This window comes from Pogona vitticeps, chromosome 6 (assembly GCF_051106095.1).
Source record: "Pogona vitticeps strain Pit_001003342236 chromosome 6, PviZW2.1, whole genome shotgun sequence".
In the NCBI taxonomy this organism is placed as follows: domain Eukaryota; kingdom Metazoa; phylum Chordata; class Lepidosauria; order Squamata; family Agamidae; genus Pogona; species Pogona vitticeps.
Genome location: NC_135788.1, coordinates 108,068,154 through 108,087,640, shown reverse-complemented (window position 1 = coordinate 108,087,640; position 19,487 = coordinate 108,068,154). Strand labels below are relative to the sequence as shown.

The 19,487-nt window shown below is 42.2% G+C and overlaps 1 protein-coding gene across 5 annotated transcripts in view; it reads left to right on the top strand.

Moving 5' to 3' along the window:
• The window catches only part of PPP6R1 (protein phosphatase 6 regulatory subunit 1), a 61,526-nt gene extending 42,248 nt beyond the window's left edge, over positions 1–19,278 (top strand). For 2 of the 5 annotated variants that reach the window (XM_020792699.3, XM_020792700.3), the window contains exons 14-24: positions 3,051–3,140; positions 3,646–3,743; positions 4,977–5,000; positions 6,251–6,308; positions 6,404–6,552; positions 8,085–8,233; positions 8,617–8,782; positions 8,995–9,077; positions 10,826–10,922; positions 13,717–13,839; positions 16,465–19,278. In XM_020792699.3, coding sequence (XP_020648358.1) covers positions 3,051–3,140; positions 3,646–3,743; positions 4,977–5,000; positions 6,251–6,308; positions 6,404–6,552; positions 8,085–8,233; positions 8,617–8,782; positions 8,995–9,077; positions 10,826–10,922; positions 13,717–13,839; positions 16,465–16,468 — 1,041 coding nt within the window. In that variant the 3' untranslated portion in view covers positions 16,469–19,278. The remainder of the gene's footprint in view (positions 1–3,050; positions 3,141–3,645; positions 3,744–4,976; positions 5,001–6,250; positions 6,309–6,403; positions 6,553–8,084; positions 8,234–8,616; positions 8,783–8,994; positions 9,078–10,825; positions 10,923–13,716; positions 13,840–16,464) is intronic. The other 3 variants (XM_020792704.3, XM_078377024.1, XM_020792705.3) reach the window with 3 other exon arrangements.
• Positions 19,279–19,487: the final 209 nt, after the last annotated feature.

Genomic DNA, 19,487 nt, shown 5'->3' with positions numbered 1-19,487 from the left:
TTAGGGAAGAGTAGACAACATTCAAAGGAAATATATCAATATTGTGATTGAAGAAGCCCATCTCCCAAAAGAAAACACTATCAAACTAGAAAACCTTCCACTGCATTGTGAACAACAAAGAAAGAAAAAGATTAACTAGGTTATAATTTTATTATTTATCTGATACCACTTATTCAAAGATCCCCATCAAAGCATAAAGATCAGACCTCTGAGACTACCACATGCAAACAACCAGTCTCAAGTTCACAAAGAAACACAGTATTGAATACAGTTATGTTACCACCACCAGATCCAAAGTTTGTATTCACCCCAGCACTTACACAATGCCAGATCTTGGCACCAACATCAAACCCATTACCAATATCGAAAGAAATACAGCCATGAGAAATATCTGAAAAAAGTAAAGAGATAATTATGCTTTAAATTCAGATAACATACCAAATGATAATTTAAAGTCACCCTTTGTGACTTCACTGGATTTAGATGTTGGAGATGCAGTGCCACTGTATACCATCTGACGATCTTTCATCATATAATGACTTAATTGAAAGGATGGAGAAATCATTACAGTTGCGAATAATTAAGCCGCCACAATCAGCAAAGTATTCTGTGTTTGCAAGAGTGCGGAAAAAATAATCATGTATTCCTAACACTGGAAATATTAACAGACCTAATAAACCAGTTGTGGCAACAACCATTCACAATACCATCAACATTAAAACATAGAAGATGTACATTTCTTACTTAAACATCCAGTGCCAAACTCAATTATAGTAGAGAAACTTAGAAAAACAAACAAACAAAAACACCAGGAAGATTGCAAACAACACCAATAAGTAAAGGAAGGAAATTTTATATTTTAGGCAGAAAAATTTACTTGTCAGCGGCTCTGCACATGAGAATTTCAAACTATTGGGCTTCATGACATTGACAATGGCAGGAATGCATCATACTAGGCTAAGAAAGAGACTCCTACAAAGAGATTATCTCCTGTGTTATGAGAAAAGATATTCACACTTCAAGAGACTTTCTCTATCACTACATCTGACAAGACAGCTAAGGTGGTGGATAAGGCAGAAGCATTTAGAGATGGGAATAATTTTTTATAATCTACAATAATCCATTCTTACAGTCATGGATGCAAGCAAAATGGGATGGGGAGCACATTGTCTAAAGAGAGAGATACAGGAGTGTAAACCACATTTTTTTCAATAGTGATGCATGTGACCAGAGAAGACAATTGAAAAACAGATTCATTGAGTAGAAAGGTAACACAAGCACACAAATGCAGATTGTCTTAAAAAGTCTGTGTAATCCTCATAGATATGTAATCTACATATACAGATGAGGATTGCCAAAAGTAGATGTGTTTGCTTCTTGCAATGATAAAAAAATGCAAGATATACTGTTTGTTGAAAAATAAAAGGAAAAATTATCTGAGGTGCATTATAAATCCCTAGGAATAATGTCTAATGTTTGTTTTCACTGATTAATTGCACAATAATGAAGATCAAACAAGAAAAAGTTGGATATAATTCTAATAAATCCATGGTGGCTGCGTCAGCCTTGATTCACTATCCTGTTGCTAATGGCAAAGGAAAAAAATGTAACTACTGTTGTGAAACAATTCTAAAATGTCAGAAGGGATCAATACAACATCCAGATAAAGAGCAACTGAGGGTTGACTGGAGAATAATTCATCAATAAAGCATATTTTGCAACAGCCAAAAAAACTGTCTGTTAAATATTTTATGAATACAAGTGGGAAAAGTTTACAGATTGGTAGTTAATGGGTAGCTGCCCAGCTTTGCTACACACTACTCTTAAATTCCTTCTCCACTTAAAGAAATTGGGTTTGACCATTTCATCTTTGAAAGTCTGCTTAGTTACAATAGTGGCTCACCAACCAGGAAATCCTCAAATTTCACAGCTTTTCAGAGATCCAACTTGTAAAATATTTTTTGAAGGATTTGAAGAATACTTACCACATATGAAGTCACCACATGCACCTTGGTCTTTGTATTTGGTGTTCACACAGTTGATTAAAAGTCCATTTGAACATATAACAATAACAGATTTAAGGTTAATAACTTTCAAGATGACATTGCTAATTGCTATAAGTAGGAAATTTGTGCATTGTGAGCTAATGCTCCATACATACTATTTTACCAAGATAAAATCATGTTATATACAGTGGGGTCTCGACCTATGGAATTAATCCGTATGGGAACGGAGTCCGTAGGTCAAAAAGTACGCAGGTCGAAAATGCATTCCCCATAGGAATGCATTGAAAACCATTTAATCCGTAACCCCCCCAACCCCCCCCCACACATACAAAATAAAAATAAACATTTAAAAATAAAAACTTACCTTTCTGACGTCTTCCAGGGGCCCCCTGCCGCTGCCATCGCCGCTGCTGGAGAACTCCGAGGGCTTCGGCGTGGCTGCTGGAAGCCTCTTGAAGCTCCGCCGCCGCCGCCATCGCCGTTGCAGGAGGACTCCGAGGGCTTTGGCGTGGCTGCTGGAGGCCTCTCGGAGCTCCCCCCCCCTTTATCTGTCCAGTGTACTGTATTCTGGTCTTGTCTTGGAAGTGTTACCTAAGCTATATGTGTCTGCTGCTCATTTTCAGTAGCCTAAGGCAGCATCACAGCCAGTCTGATGATATGGCTGGAAAGACTGGCGCAGTGGTGATGAAAGGGAGGAGCAGAAGAAAGAGACGGGGGTATGGCGGGGCCCGTTTGAAAAGCTTAATAGCTTTTATGTGAGTGCCTGCTGAGAAGACAAGCCAGAGGCCAGCTTTCACCAAGATGACACCCTCCATAAGTGTTGGAATACAACTCCCATCATTCCCGCCAGCACAGCCATGAACTATGTTCACTAGGGGTTGTGAGTGTTTTATTCAAACATTTATGTTGGTGGAAGCTGCCATAAGAAATTGTGAATTTCATTTGCTTGAATTTTGGCATCTGAGCTGTTAAGTTTTGTCTGGTTTCAATTTTTCTTTCTATCAAAGGGTTCTTGTAACACATACTTGTCTTTGTTTCCTCTAGGTTAATATGCACAACCTCCACTCGTCAAGTGATGATGATGAGAATGACCTCAAGGAATTTAGCTTCCCTCAGGAGGCTGTCCTGCAACAGGCAAGTGTGTTGCCACATCCAGGCCCCTTGAAAGAGATTGATACTTCACTCTCCACACCTCATTTCATATTGCCTTGCCTGGGCTGAAAACAATCAACTCTGTGTGTGTGTGTGTGTGTGTGAGAGAGAGAGAGAGAGAGAGAGAGAGAGAGAGAGAGAAGTTTTAAACATGCACGGTGCATAAAAATGCAAAAATCTTTTGAACCATCTTACCTCCTCATTCCTTCCCCTCTACCAACTTCTGCTCAAATTACCAAAATGAAGAAATAATAAACTTTCTATACAACAGTAGAAACTACAGGGTGTTTTTTTTTTAAAATTCAAATTGTTAACTCAAGATTCTATGGAAGTCATGAAGTCTAATATTTGCGGATCTATAAGCAGCAATTCCCGCCTTGGAGAGAACCTTGGGCCTCACTACCAGCTTTCATACTTCTACACTAGCATTCCTATTTAAACAGTAACTCATGTTTGTCCTTGTCTCCCCTTTCCCCCCTTTCTATAGGCTTTTGTAGATTACCAGTTGCAGCAGATGACTTCAGCCTTCATTGACCACTTTGGCTTTAATGATGAAGAATTTGGGGAGCAAGAAGAAAATGTCAAGTTAGTGCTGTGTTTATTTTCTTCCTTAATTCTTTCTGAGCTCCATCAGTTTCTTTTTTTATTTTTTTCATTCTTATTTGTTTTGTGCTTGTAAGCTGAAGATAAGCCATGTCTCCTGGGGGAACAACATGGAAGCATGGGGAATGTCTGTATACCATGGGAAGAAAGCATGCTTGCATGAGGAGCTCAGAACCAGAACTTTGTAATCCTGCATATGGGATTACAGCTGCTTGGACTGACAGAGTAAGGAAACCCTGGCCCTGTACAGGTCTTCACCAACATTAAAGTTAAATTGGTGATAGCACCTGTGTCTGGTAGCTGGTCACAGAATGACATGGATGCACAATGCAAACCTGAGGAGAAAGGGAAGACCCTTGAGACCTCTTGCCATACAGATGGCTAGAGTAACCTTCCTCATCCTTGATCCCTCAAGAAGTTATGGCCTATAATTTCCATCATTCCTGACCATTCACCGTTGTAGATGGCTATGATTTGTGAGTTTGGGGCCTAGACACCTTGAGGGAAACAGCACCCGCCCGAGTACCACATCTTGAAGGCAGCACTCTTTGACCTCTCCTGAAATAAAATGTGGAGAAGCCAGAAATGTGTGGGTAGGAATGGCCTTGCTCGTATGCCCATAATTCCACTTATGTTCCCTGGAATATCTAGGCTCATACTTGGGAGCTTTCGACTCCCTGTGGCTCTTTGAAAGGGTATTGGCAACTTATAAAAACACAAAATCCCCTAATCAAAAGGTTGTTCTAATCTGGTACCCTTCTTCCTGCATTAGCCAGTCAGATGCTTCTAGGAAGCCTGAAATGGTCCACGTTCAGAAGCCAAGATGACTAAGCTTTTGGAATGAAATATGTAATTTTATCTAGAACCTATTCCCCTCCCAGAGGATCTGGTTCCCAGCATGCTTTACTCACTTCTGCTTATAACTAGACAGTCTTGCCTGCTAAGGAGAAACACATCTTAGAATCATGGGTTCTCTGCAAAGATTGTCCAGTAGTTCTTACTCTGGCAGTTCCTATTTTTTTTTACTGAAGCAGCTTCATGGGAAAGCATAGCCAGTGCAAAAGAGGAGGGAGCCTAGTCCTTATTGGCAATATCCTCAACTCCCTTGAACAGGACAGTCTCTTTCTCTCCCACTTCCCCAATCTCCTGATTTCACGTGTCTGCCTCTCTCTCTTTCTCTTTCTCTCCCACTTTCTCTGCCTTTCTGCCCTGCAGCGCTCACTACCGACAGCTGAAAAGGTAAATGCCAACCTGCGCTGCTGTGTTCCTTTTCCCCTACAAACAACAACCTTGGGCTATATCTGCCCCCTCCCCCTCATCAGTGCATATCTGCAGTTCTGCCTATCATTCAGCTAACGAGAAATATGGCAGTTCAGGCTAAAAAGTCCACATCTATTCTACACAAAAACATAGTGATCCTCACTCTTGTAGGTGTTTTGGAATTTGAGTACCTGTCCTGTACCTCTTGTGAAACATGGTGGATTACAGTGGTACAAAGCAAATCACAGGGTATGTGGGTGTGTTGGCTATTTGACAGACTCGGGCACCTGCTGGTAGTGATTTGTTTGCCTCTTGATACTACTGGCTTTGTCTCAGACAGGAAGTCTGTTCTGTCTACTGCATGTAGGTTCCATTCAGTTGTAGGCTAGAGGTATTTATTAGAATATTTCTCAGTGACTTTTCAAGCGAAAGGCTTTATAAGGCAATATGTAGTTCTGCAACAAATAAAACATACAGAATACTTTTTAAAAAGAACACATAACACCCTTTAAAATTCCATGGAACAGAAATTAAACCAGGAAATTAAGCTGATTACCAGAATGTGGATTGAAATACAAATAAGCTTTTTTAAAAAATTAATAATGTTCGGGTTGACTGATTTTTTTCAGGGCAAGGAATTACATAAATATGGGGCTACAACTGAAATGCTGCAGATATTCAGCCACTTTGATTCCTTTTCTATATATTGTTGAAAACAAGGAGTGGACATTTTTGCTTCATCTAGGAAGGGATTTATGCAAAGCTAAAAAAGAACTAGGGACGTTGGCCCAGGTTGAGGGCCAGGCCTGTTAGAATACTTATAGGGATGTGGAGGTGGATTTTGAATTTGTTGTATGGCTGGAAGAAAAGACGTGGAGCACAGTAGCTAAGATGAAGCCAAAAATTAGCAAGTCTCATCTGCTGTGGGGATGTAGACAAGCTGTTGTTTCTGTTTCAGATCCTTCCTCTGCAGTGTAGGTATAGTGATACTGATTAGCGTGGGATTGTTGTTTGAGAAGTATTTTGGGGCCCTTCTGAAGTGCTATGTAAGTGGGAAACTGTTTGTTATCCAAAGCTTCTAAAAAGGAAGATGAATAGATTCCAACTCCCAATACCCTACGTGGATCCCTTTCCCTCCCTTCTCTCCAAACTAGGTCATTGCTGTTTTCCCATATGAAGATGCAGTAACCTTTTCCAGGCTTCATCTTGATCTCCTTCCTTTATTTCAGTGCACCTTTTGACAAGACGGCTAACATCTCCTTCTCCTTGAATGCGGATGATGACAGCGTAAGTGACACTCCTTTGATCAGCTCCCTCTTCCTGCGTCTCCTCTGAACTAGGCCTTTAATGTCAGCCACCTTTCTCCTCTCTTCTTCCCTCAGCCCAACTCCAATCTCTTTGACATCTGCTACAAGGAGCGGATCCAACAATTTGATGACGATGAGGAGGCTGACGGTTCTGATGGGGAAGACATCTGGCAGGAAAAGGAGGCGGCCATCTCTTCTGGCACAGCACAGCCCACAGCAGTCAGGTGGGCATGAAAATGCTCTTGGGTTCCATCAGACCAACATTGAGGCCCCTTTCTACTCTTCTTCCACATGGAATAGTCTTCCTATTAAATATGTTGTTTTCAGAAATATAAAACTATCCTATCTTTTATCTCCCCACGTTCAAATAGCCATATTTATTTATTAGTTACATTTGTTTTCCACCTTTTTTCAACAAGCCTCCAGTTTGCATTCATGGCATATTCGTTCCCCACTTTCTCCTCATGAGAGCCATGGGGGGTAAGAAAGACTGACTATCCCAACATCACCCTGTGACTTTCATGACCTGAGGGGATGAACCTGGATCTCCCAAATCCTGGTCCATCATTAAGTACTACTCTCACATATGATGTGTTTGGCAAACATCTGTTTCAAGGTTTGCTTTCTCCTTGTCTTCTAGGTAAGGAGCCCATTCCTTGGTTGTTGTGCATTTTGTTCCTTTTCACTCCCCTTTTCCTGTCTCAGATGGAAACCTGTGAGGGTGATTTCTGTTGATGTGAAAGAGGGCACCCTTAGATGGTGGGATGTGTGCTAAGTAAGCATGAGTAAGAAAGCTGTTTCAGCAAGGACCTCTTGGTTTGTATAGTGTTCAGCACAGCTTAAACTGTTTAATAATGTATAACACTATTTTAGTAACAGTAGAATCCAAGCTGATGTACAGTGTACATCATTGGCCTCTGTGTTCTAAATGTACAGGAGCAGACTTTGTGTCTCATTTCACCCATTTGCTATGTGCTGTTTCCTTCCTTGTAAACTGTCTCAATTTAAGACCATCTATTAGACTTATTTTCTGGGACACATTTTTCTTCCTAGCATGTCCAGATTAATAATTGCAATATTGGTGGTCAGTGTTTGTTTGTTTGCTTGTTTGTTTTTACAGTGCCTGCCTATTTTTACTTTCCACTTTCAGGCGGCTAACCTTGCCAGGTCCAGCAATTAAAAAACAAATTCACTCTAAGTTTCATGGAGATCTCATCATCTCAATTTTCTCAATTAAAAAAAAATCACTAAAAAGTCTAAAATATTATTTTATCCTCTCTGGTTGTCCTCCATCCACCCAGTAACTTGGAGAAAACTCTCATATCCTTCTTCACAATGTCATTTTTGTATGCCTTTTTCCTCCTGATAACATGTACAGGACATGTGTAACCTATGGCCCTCCAGATGTTGTTGGACTACAACATCCATCTTCTCTCACGATTGGCTGTGCTGGTTAGGGCTGATGACTGGCCACAAACTGCCCTCCTGTGCTATTTGCATTTAGTTTCTGTAACATCCTTCACTAGTACATGCAATAGTACATGCAAACAGATGCACGATCGAATCTGCAGCATCTGCAGATAAAAGGGTCTCTGGCAGTAGGTCAGTGAGATCCTTTGCTGGAGATGTTAAAGAGCCAGTGCCAATCAAAGTAGGGAAGACTGAGTTAAGTGGACTTGCACTTTGATTCAGTGCAAACAGACAATTCGACAAGTCTTCATTTACTTCTTTCTCTTTTCATCCCCTCTTTTTACAGAAGCCTTGGCAGTACAGATAGCGAGGACAGCGAAGACTCGGAAGAGGGAGATGGGGGTGAGGAAGAGGATCCTGGTGGGGGAGATGGAGACGCCAGCCATGTCAGCAATGGCTGTGGTGAACAAACGGAGGTGGAGACGACATTAGGAGGTCAGGGCTTCATGGGTTCCCTGGCTTGTTACAGCAGGGGAGGGGTGGGATTTGTAGATGAAACAGAAGCTTATTTCCTGTTTATCAACTGATAGGTATTCTGATGCAAAACAGGAAAAAAGGTATCCAACAGATTCAATTTTTGTTTGTTTTCAAGGTCAGAATCTCTGCTTAGTGGGGATGGGGATTTGAGGGGACCTTCTCCACCCCTTTGCAGCCTGGGCAGGTGGGTGGGTGGTCCAGATTGATCCCAGAGTGGCAGAAATTCTCCTTCTCTGGGCTTGGGTGTCAAGTAATGGCCTGCCCTTACTACCATTTATTCTAATTTTGAGTCATGAGCACTGCTTAGATCTCATTTTCTTTACAAATCTATTCTCCTCTAGATCCTAGCTGGACAGACAGTTCCTCTGATCCTTCCTCAGTATCTGTGGCATCCTCACAGCTTGTGGCAGATGACACAGGAGCAGCGGTGTGGGACCAGTCCAGATCAGATGCCACCACAAATGAGAACTGGGCCTCTTTTACTGAGCCCCACACCCAGCAAGAGAGGTGATGCTTTAGAATGTTTAACTAGTTTAACAACTGTTGTATTTTGGAGCGAAGTAACATGGGCTGATAATGAACCAAATGGGCTTTTGGAGCTCATTAACGAGGCCTGATCCCGGTGACAAAATAGATGGGTTTGAGATAGCACAGAAGGGTCTTGGTTGGTCCTGAATTGTTTCCTTAGTTGTTCTTAGTGTATCTTTTTGTCTTTCTAGTCCCTCCAAAGCACTTACAAGCCCTGCCTCTGCTGCAGCCCCTGCTCAGGAAGTGACGCAAAGTAATATATCCCCAGCAAGAGGTGAGTTGCACCCTAAATCTTCACAATGTGACTACAAACAGAAGTAGTTATTGGCATCCACACCCATTTCCATTTTGCCCCTATTAAATTTGTAAATTAACTACTTACCTGAGTTTAGTTAGCTACACTCTTTGGAAATTTGCCACATTCTGCTGACTCCACTCTCTAATCTTGCATCTTACCTCCAAGGGTGGTGTGGTGAGAAGACATTTGATTTGTGTGTTTTGTCCATATTTTTATATTGACAAGGAGGCTGGTTTTGAGGGGAGAAATAAGATCTGGCTATTGACAGTTCTACTTCTGATTTGAATTGAAAGCATTCAAGGTGGCTGCTAAAAAAACATATCTTCCAGTGCATGACACATTTTGGAATGGAGAAATAATTCTTTATTTTTTAATTAATTAATTCTGAGTTAGGCATCTGGCTGCAGAGCTGGAGACCAGTTCCCCACTTTGCCTTCAGGGGTGGAGCCAGCTTGAGTAGCCTTCAGCAAAGCTGCAGAGTCCCAGATTGCCCACATATGTTTGAAGAGGACACTTGTCATGGAATTTTAAGGCAACTTCTGGAACTGATTGATATTAAACAACCCTAGTTGCATAAATAAGTGAACAGAAAACTACACTGAAGTGGTTAGGATTCTGGCCAGAATGCTGATTTGAAGTTAGAGCTAATCTCTCATCAGTTACACAAGAACACATTATAAAAACAATTAAAGAGGCTGAGACTAACGTATGCAGGAGCTCAGGTTTTCGGGCTTTGGAAGAAAAAGCTAATGAGTCTCCCTTACAAAACCTTGGTTTCATGTCAGAGTGAGCGAACCCAGCTCATTAACAAATCAGACAAAAAGAAAAGGAATAACAACACTTATTAGGGTGAATATTCATTTCAATAATGCAGTGTTCTTCTGCTTAACTCCAATCAAGATGGTATCTTTCTACACTGTTACCACTGTAGAGTGGAGGACCTTCTTGAAACATCTTGTGTATATGATCATAAGAACATAAGAAGAATCCTACTTCCTGTATCTCACAGTGGCCCCACCAGATGCCTCTAGGAGCACACGAGACAACTAGATACTTGTCTCCTGATATCCCTTCCCTGCATCTGGCATTTTGAAAAACCTTCCTCTTAAGCCTGCAGATTGTACATCTCCATCATAGCTTGTAACCTGCAAGGGATTTTTCCTCCAGGAATCTGTTCAATCCCCTTTTAAAGGCATCTAAACCAGATGCCATCACCACATCCTGTGGCAAGGAGTTCTATAGACTAACAACATTCTGGGTAAAGAAATATTAGACAAACAACACGCTGGGATCAGTGACTCATTCCATGAAGCTAGAATTTGTTGAGTTTCATTTTTTCCAGGCTCCTCGTGCTATGACACAATCTTCTACATTTCATCAAAGATGCCAAACTTCTATGCTGGTCAACAGAGGACAGAACTTAGACTTCTCTAAAGCAGCATCACAGAATATCACAAATATTGTGCAGGATGTCTCAGGGCTCATCAATTGTGTGTCTACTCCCTGTTGATGGGGAAAGATGCTTGAAAAACTGCATTCTATTCTGTTTGAAACCTCAAATGCGAGATTTATAATAGGTGTGGCTTGGCTGTCTGTTGCTCTGCTTGTTGGCACATGCAGGATTTGCTCCTACTGCCATACCTACTAGTATGTGGCCTGGCTCCATTTATTTTCTTTATATTTCTATTTCTCATCATTCTGCCTTTTTCTCCCATTCCATGCAGCAGCCTCTAGTGTTCAACAGGATCCTCCTGCTCCTGACACAGGTCCCCCAGAAGGATGTGATCCACCAAATCCCTCAACCACGACGACAGTAGTGAGGTATGTTTGTGTGGCATTATCTTGGAGCCAGATGGCTTTTGTTTTCTCTAAAGGGTTTTAGAGGGGTTGACAGCTTGTCCAGGGGGGGGGGGCAGACGTACATGCCCCAATGTTTGCAAACTTCTCCAGTAATAGTCAGGGATACAGTGGTGCCCCGCATAACGAGCGATTCGTTTAACAACGAATCCACATAGTGATGTGTTTTTTGTGATCGCATTGCGATGTTTCTAATGGTAAGCATCGCTTTGCGATGATCGGTAAGCGTTTCGCTTACCGATTTTTGCATAGCGATGTTTTCTTAACAGCTGATCGGCGGTTCCAAAATGGCCACCGGGTAAAGAAAATGGCCGCCCGCTGTGTTTTCATGCCCTTTCCTCACTTACCGGGCAGCGAAAATGGCGGCCACATGGAGTATTTCCGCATAACAGTGAGTTTTTTGCCCATAGGAACGTATTAAACGTGTTTTAATGCGTTCCTATGGGCTTTTTTGCCCCGCATAGCGACAAATCCACATAGCGACGATTTTTCAGAACGGATTATCATCGCTATACGGGACACCACTGTATAAGGTGTTTGCTTATTTCCTTGGCAAAAACAGAGCATGAATATCATCTGTATTCGCAGGATTTAACGTTTACATTCACTACAGTGGTGCCTTGCTAGACGATTGCCTCGCGGGGCGAAAAACCCGCAAGACGATTGGTTTTCGCGATTCCTATGGTACTTTGCAAGACGGGTTTTTCTGTGACCGTGCTTCACAATACTTTTCCCCCCCCAAGACCCATGCTTCGCAAGATGAATAAATTTCATTCATCTTGCGAGGTTCCCATAGGGAATGATTTTTTCACAAGACGATGATTTTCACGGAACAAATTAAAATCGTTTTGCGAGGCACCACTGTATAGTGATTGTGGCAAATGTGGCACTGTATTCCATCAACCATGACATGCAATCAGCTTTCTCTCAATTTTGATGCAGGCAGAGTGTGGCCCTGGACTTCATGCTGTCCACAGGGTCTTTTTTGAGCCTGCAGCCCTCCTTTCAAATTAAAAATAAAAGGGGGGGTAGGAGCCTCCAAGAGCAGTGACTTTTGCAGGCAGACCCTCTCAGACAGTCCCCCAATTGGAAGACATTTTTATTTGTTTTCTTTCCCCCTTTCCCCCCCTACCCTGGTACTCTGCATCATAGAATTTCAGAACTTGCCCATCTCTGCTATAGAGAGTTGCATAGATTGTTCTGGGAACTGCAATTCCCACTTCTCTCCAGTTCCAAAGGCATGAAGGAGGTCGAGACTGATTTGACGGATTCATGTTAGGTCTTCCACAATGCCTTAGACATGCAGGGTCAAAGGAGCAAACCTTCGGCTCCAACATTTCCTCCTTCAGGACAGGGAAGTCCACCAATGATTTTAAAGGTGGCTGCTGTTTAGTTGCTTCACATCCTATAGAATGGCATGTGTGTAATGGAAGGCCAGCCTAGCACCATACATCCAGCTTGCACAGAGAGACCTGTTGCTTATGGGGCTGTGGAAACTAATGTGGCAGTCAGGTTGATGTCTTTGGACTGCATGTGTATGGAGCTTGTTCTTCATGGTGGCTGTTTCCATACCAAATGGAAGATGCCAGCAACTGCCCTATTGAAGCCTTTTACTGTTGCCTAACCTTGATAACCCATGTAATACTATATATTGGGACTTATCCCCACCAGTCTCAGTTGTTGAGGAAGGTTGTATCACAGTCTTGAGTCTAAGATCCTCGAGGCTACACCACTTTTTATATCCTTCTGGTCTTTAAGATCTAGGGTTTGGGAATCCTTTTGTAATTCCACAGTCATGAAAGCTTATGGTTACTGCTGAATGTCTCTTTTGGATTTAATACATGTTAAATTCATTTTTCCAACAGAATGCAACAAATCTGGCCTCATGACCCTCTTTAAGCAATAGAACACTCTAACTTGTGTCACCCAACTAGGGTGGTCCTTGTTTATCCCATCTCTGTTTTTTATAGGGCCCATCTTCTGATTTAGTGTGTAAATTCACTTTAGGAATTATTCTGATTTGAAAAGCAATTTAATATAGCCTCAATAACCAGTGAGCAGTAAATCTTCAAAAAAGTATATTCAGAAGATGTTTAAAGCATAATTAAAAGACTGATGCAAAAAAAAAAGCAGCAACAAACTTGTCTCTCTCCAATTTCACTAGGGACAGGGATTGCTGGCATTTCAGCCACACCTATGGTTTGCAGTCCTTGACTTTCTTGTACAGGAATGACTGATCCTGAGCCAGACCAGGCCGTGAAGACAGACCTCCCGCCCCCCCAGACACACTCCCCTCCCCACAGCTGCTTTGCGCACGTGCCAGCGCCATTGTGAGCGCTCCCCCACCCCTTCATGCAGGCACCCGCGCAGGCTCTCCTGCACCTGCGCGAAGGGGTGGGGGAGCACTCACACCGGTGTTGGTGGGCGGGCACTCCCCCACCGCTTCATGCATGCACCCGAGAGCATGCGAGCACCTGCGGGGGGGGGCTGCCTTCCTCAGAGGCTCAGCTGGTCCACGGTCCCAAAAAGGTTGAGGACCACTGCTCTAGGACAATCACACAGCCTATTGCAGTGATGGACACTTTTGTAATAATAGATATATAGGAAAATCAAATGTGGGAGCAGTGCAAGTGAGAGATAAACGAAACAGTTACAGAGTTACTTGTGTGGCATGGCTTGGGACAGAGGGGGAGAAGCTGAATGTTTCTGCTGCATAACTAATTCCATGTCTTCATCTCCTCTCTGTTTTGCTCAACAGCACAGTAGAACCTTCCCCATCTACCTCTGATTCCGCCCATCCACTAGAGGGAACAACAGAGGCTCCACAGTCTGAGCCCAGCTCCCCACAGAAAGAGCAGCAGCAGCAGCAGCCGACGGCCAGGTGAGATGTTGGAGTTTTTTTTTAAAGTATTTCTTATATAGTGGACCCTCAACTTACAGACTTTTCGAGTTACAGACTTCTCTGGCCACAAAATTTAGCTGGAGAATCGACCTACAGACCAGGGAAAAACCAAAATGGAACAAAAACGGCCGGTTACGGATTAATCAGTTTTCAATGCATTGTAGGTCAATGGAGTCTCAACCTACAGACTTTTTGACCTGCATCCACCGTTCCAATACGGATTAATTCCGTAAGTCGAGGGTCCACTGTATATCATGACAATCCATCATGTTACAAGTAATAAATACAAGGCTTAACATAGTAATCTATCATCTTATTATGTAATTTAACTGTTGACCACCTGCTATTTCCCACATTTCACGAAGTCACATTAACACCATTCCCCATTTCATCTTAAAGAAATATTGACCAACAATCCAAACGCTCCAAATTGTTTTCTAAACCACGTGTCTTGACATTTATTTTATTGGCATATTTTAATAAAGGCTTCCAGCTTTCGGTGAATTGTCTATGCCTTATTTCTCCTCTATATAATTTACTTTTATTAGTCATTTTTTCCATCAACATTGTATGCCATATCTTATTTGTAAATGCGTGCAATGAGAGATCTTGGGCATTTTTCCAAATTCTAGTGATCTCAGATCTTGCTGTGCCTATAAGATTTGCTACTAATTCTTTATTTTCAAGTTTCTCATATCACCCCGTAAATATTGAAAATAACAATAATGTTTAATTCATGTCTATTTTTTTGATTGGTCAGTGTCTCTATCCATCTAATTATTTCACACCAAAATGCTTCTATTTTTGGGCTAGAAATCCACATGTGTTCCAAAGATCCTTTTTGTCCATAGTTCCTCCAGCATTTATCTGATATATCTCTATTAATTCTGTGTAACTTTGTAGGATATAAATGCCAACAATGCACTACCTTCAGAACCATTTCTTTCACATTTGCTGATATAGATTTATATGGATATTGTTTTCTAAACCACGAGATCAGAGGAAAGGCCTTTGAAAGCTCCGAAGCCAAAAAGGCAGGGAGAAAGGGCGGGAAATTCAAATTTCCAGCCCTTTCTCCCTGCCTTTTTGCCTTCGGAGCTCTCAGAGGGCTTTCCTCCCGACATCGGAGGATGCCCCTTGAGAGCTCCGAAGGTGCAGATCACAGCGTCAGGGACCCCTAGGGAGGTTTTCCATGGTGGCGGCAAGCCCTGGGAGACCTCCCTGGGGGTCTCTGCTGCCGTGATTGGCGGCTTCGGAGCTCTCAAAGGGCTTTCCCCCCAACATCAGAGAAAGCCCTTTGAGAGCTCCAAAGGCAAAAAGGCAGGGAGAAAGGGCAGGAAATTCAAATTTTCAGCCCTTTCTCCCTGCCTTTTTGCAGAGAGCCATTTACGAATGGCTCCGTTGGCAAAAAATGGCATTGACTTGCAAACGGAGCCTCGACCTTGTTCGTAGGTTGAGCTCCGTTCGCAAGTCGATGTCAGTTTTTGCCAACGGAGCAGTTCATAAATCTAAAAGTCCATATGTAGGACCGTTCGTAAGTCGAGGGTTGACTGTATATTTAATAGTATTTATAAACCTTATCTGCTTTCCCTTTCTTGCAATGAATTTTTCTAATTTTCCTTGCCTTAGCTTTACTTTTTTTGTATCCGGCTGTAGTGGAATATTTTGGTAATGTATATGATTATTTAGAGCAATTCTTCCCAACATTGATAGGTTCAAATTGATCCACTTTGTCATTTTTTTTCTTTTGCCAGTTTAAATAGATCTTTATAGTTTATGTAAATTAATTAAGGTTTTTTGTTACCCATATTCCTAAATATTTAAAACGTGAGTAGCATAACTCTAAATGTTGGGGATAAATAAGGGGTGGAATGGCAGAATCCAACAGGCATCATTGGGGCTGGCTGTCTTCTGTCTGCATATCTCTAAAGAGATGTAGGAAGCACGTTAGCAGGATCTGTGTGTCAATTTTTGGGAATCCCTGGGTCAGAAAATAGTGTGGTATTTTTAAAATTTCAGTGTTGAATACATCTTGATTTCTTACAGTTTTCTTTAAGACCCACATTTCTAGCCTATAACAGGATTTGGTAGTTCACTATGATTTTGAGTAGCCAGGATGGGGCTTCCATACCCTGCATAACTCTTTTCTTTTCATCTTTTATTTAAAAAGTGAAATTCTTTGGGCAGTATATGCAAATTTGCTTCTATCTGCCTCATTTATACAGATGAGACTTTTCTTTCTACAGAATCTTGATTTTGTTCAGCAGGTGCACAGCCCTGTCTCTTTTTCTCTTCCATCCCATGTCATTTAATTCCTTTTATTTTCTCAGTATATTTGCACCGGTCTTTTATTTGTAGCTCCCTGCATTAAAGAGGTGCTATGGTAACTTAAAAAATATATATCCTCCAGAGCCATAATGATCAGAATTTTGTGGGTTTTTTTTACTCCCTCAAAGACATTTTAAACTTCTACATTATGATACAGAACTTTCACATTATGCAGTACCCATTCCTCTACATATGTGGCATACCCAGATACCCTCTTGAACATGGTATATGTAAGTGATAGTAAAATCAGTCAGTGTTCTTTTTCTTTCTCTCCAGATAAAACTTCTCAGTGGGTCTCGTCACTGGGAAAGGACCACAGCTGCAAGTCCATTTTGCCAGGGACTGTCCCCAGTCCTTTCGGTGCCTTCATCCCTGTGGGCAGGTTGGGGGGGTGAAGAAGAAAGCAGCAAGAGGCAACGGCAAGGTCCAGCCTCTCTCCCTATCCCACCCCGAGCCCTCTCTGAAGAATTCAGGACCTGGTACCAACAAGCACCTGCAAAAGAAAGAGATGTGTGCCCAAGGGCAAAAGAATCTTCTTCCTTGTGGCCCGTTGGGTGGCGAAACCCAGCAGCAGCATCCCCCAAGAAGATGGTGGCAACCTCTCTCCTTTGGCACAAGGTCTCCTTTGCCTCCCCCACCTCCACAAATGCGTACATACACACTGCTGCACTGAGCAAACCTGTCAATTTTGGTGCAATTAAAATTGACACTTGAATTGTACTAGAGGTCTTCTGATGAGATAGCAGTGAGTGAGGCAGCGAGGCAAACAGTTGAGCAATGATCCCTCCCTCTCTTTTCCTCAAATGCAAGTGGCCCACCTGCAAGCACAATCTGCCACCCTTTCCTTTTTTGCCCTTCTGGCCCCTGCATCATCTGCTTCTCTAAATTTGTCCCCAGGGAGACAGATGATATTCATAGCTATGCATCACAGAGCAAGAAGGATTGGGGGTTTGCTTCACGAAGTCATAAGCGACTTTGACGAGGTCTTCTACCTCAGGATTAAGAGAGCAGTGAAGGATTTGGTAATTGTCTGGTGGGGGAGGGCTCGTATGAAATTTCCTTTCCCAAATGTCTATTTCGGATGAAGTTTTTGTGACTTAGGATCTATGTGCTTTAGCCCCACTTAACTCATTTGAAGTTAATCTCCAAGAGATCAGTGGATGTTTGGGGGAAGAAAGCAGAACAAGCTTTTCTGGGGTCCTGAATGAAAAAAATGCTTCCTCCAACCCCTTGGGCGTGCCCCATTGCTTGAGGGTTTTCAACCTGTCCAGATCCTGAGAAAGATCCTTTCTTGGTCCACAGCTCCCAGAATCCCTCTGCCTTTGGCAGGGAGAAGGCCAGTGGCCATGCTGGCTGGGGGCATCTAGGATTTGTTGTTCAACACAAGGAATCTTTTCAAGTTCTACAGTCAATTTAATAAGGATTTTTAGTGTTTTGAATGTGCGCCCATGTGAAATCTGAATTGATGTTTCTAAAAGCTAATAATTCTGATTCTCCCTGCCTCTTAATTTTCATACTCACTAGGATATAATCTTCACTTCATCCCATTCTCTTCCCACTGGGTTCAACCTCCCCACCTATTTTTTTTCTGTTTTTGTGTGTATGTGCGTGTTGGAGGGGGAAATCTCTTAAAGGTACACAAATCATGCACAAGTGGCATTGTGTGGGTGCAGATGGCCTGGGGGAAGCACAGTAGTCTGTCATTGCATCTTTCCTCCTGTGATTGATAGATCTTAGAAGCACATCCAGAGAAGAGAAAATGCTATTTCTCCAAGTAGTATAGATGCAAGTTGGTCTTGGACATGACTCTTTGCTCCAATCATGCACCTGCAATTTGGAAAAGTCCAGCAATTTCTCACATGGATGGCAGTGAGTTATGGACTTTATATTTCTGCTGCACCATTGTCCGTTAACTAGCTTGCCACACACTTCCAGTATTGCTGTTGAGACACGCAAGCTGCACTTTTAACAGAAAGGTTTTGGTGTCTGATATTTGGCCTGCTCACTCATTGTTCTTACGATAGCAAGTACCTTGTCTCTGTAAACATATCCTAAGCACGGGGTCCAAAAACGGATTGTTTCCCTTTAAGTGGTATCTGAAACAGGAGGGCTTTCACTTTTGAGGAACTGTGTTCCAGAAAATGGCAGAATTCCTTGTAGCTGTCTGCAGTATATCCTGGAAATGTAACTTAGTAATTTTCCATTGTCTCTCCTTCTCCTGTGATTGCTAGAGCTACTTAGGGTGTGTGAGTGTTGTTTTTTTGATTTCTTGAAAAAAATCACACTCTGCAGCCTCCTCCTAACAGATCTTAGCCCCACTTCAATTTTTCATGCAAAATTGTCCTTGTCTGGGGCACTTGAACATGCAGCCTTCCTTCTCTACATCATTTCCTCTGAAGAGATCCCTTGAAGGCCAAAGAGTTTTCATTCTCCCATCCTTACTGTTTGTTTCCCACCAGAGCTGAAGAGATTTCTCCACCAATGCTCCTTGAATTAGGGCTTTTTCCTCTTTCTGACCTACCAGCCCAACAAGCTATTGGTATTTTTGGACTTTCTATAGCTCCATTTACGGTGTTTTATTAAAAACATGTGGAATCACTGCCTCATCCTTGCCTCTGAATACAGCATCTGAACAAGAGTGTTTCAAAGGTTTGTCTGAGAATACTTTGAAAATTCCAGTGGTAGGGAATACCAGTGCCTGTGGGTCTCAGTATGGGGAAGGAGGAGAGAAAGGGGGTGGCAAGATCTAATACCAGGGTTTGTGGCATTCAGTCTTGAAGCATCAAGGGTGGTAGGAAGAACAGTCATCGTGAGGAATATTCTCACATAAGCACTAAGCATCCCTCCCCTCCACCCTGCCTCTTTACTTGCAGATGGTCCAGTAGATTTATACTTCCTCCTATCTCTCCCAACCCCTTCCCCCAATATAAGTGGCAATATTTCTTGAAGCTCTTAAACCACAAAGGACGGAAGTGGCCTTTCATGTTGTCTGTGTCATGCCATGTCAGTTTTTCCCCTTCTTCCTTGTGTGTGTGCGTGCGTGTGTATGTGTGTCTTTTGTTTGAATAAAGAGATTCTATGGCCATAAAAGGTTATTCTCTATTTTGTTTGCTGCACAAGACTCTAGCTTCTTGACTGCCTTCTTTTTGTCAGTTTTTCTAATCCTTCATTGTCCTTTGCTTTCCTCTCCATGTGCTACAGAAGTAGGTTACATAATCCTGATAGTTGTAGAGGAGGTAGCTGTGTTAGTCTGTGCAAGCATTATAAGTACAAACAAAATAAAAATTAAGAATAAAAGA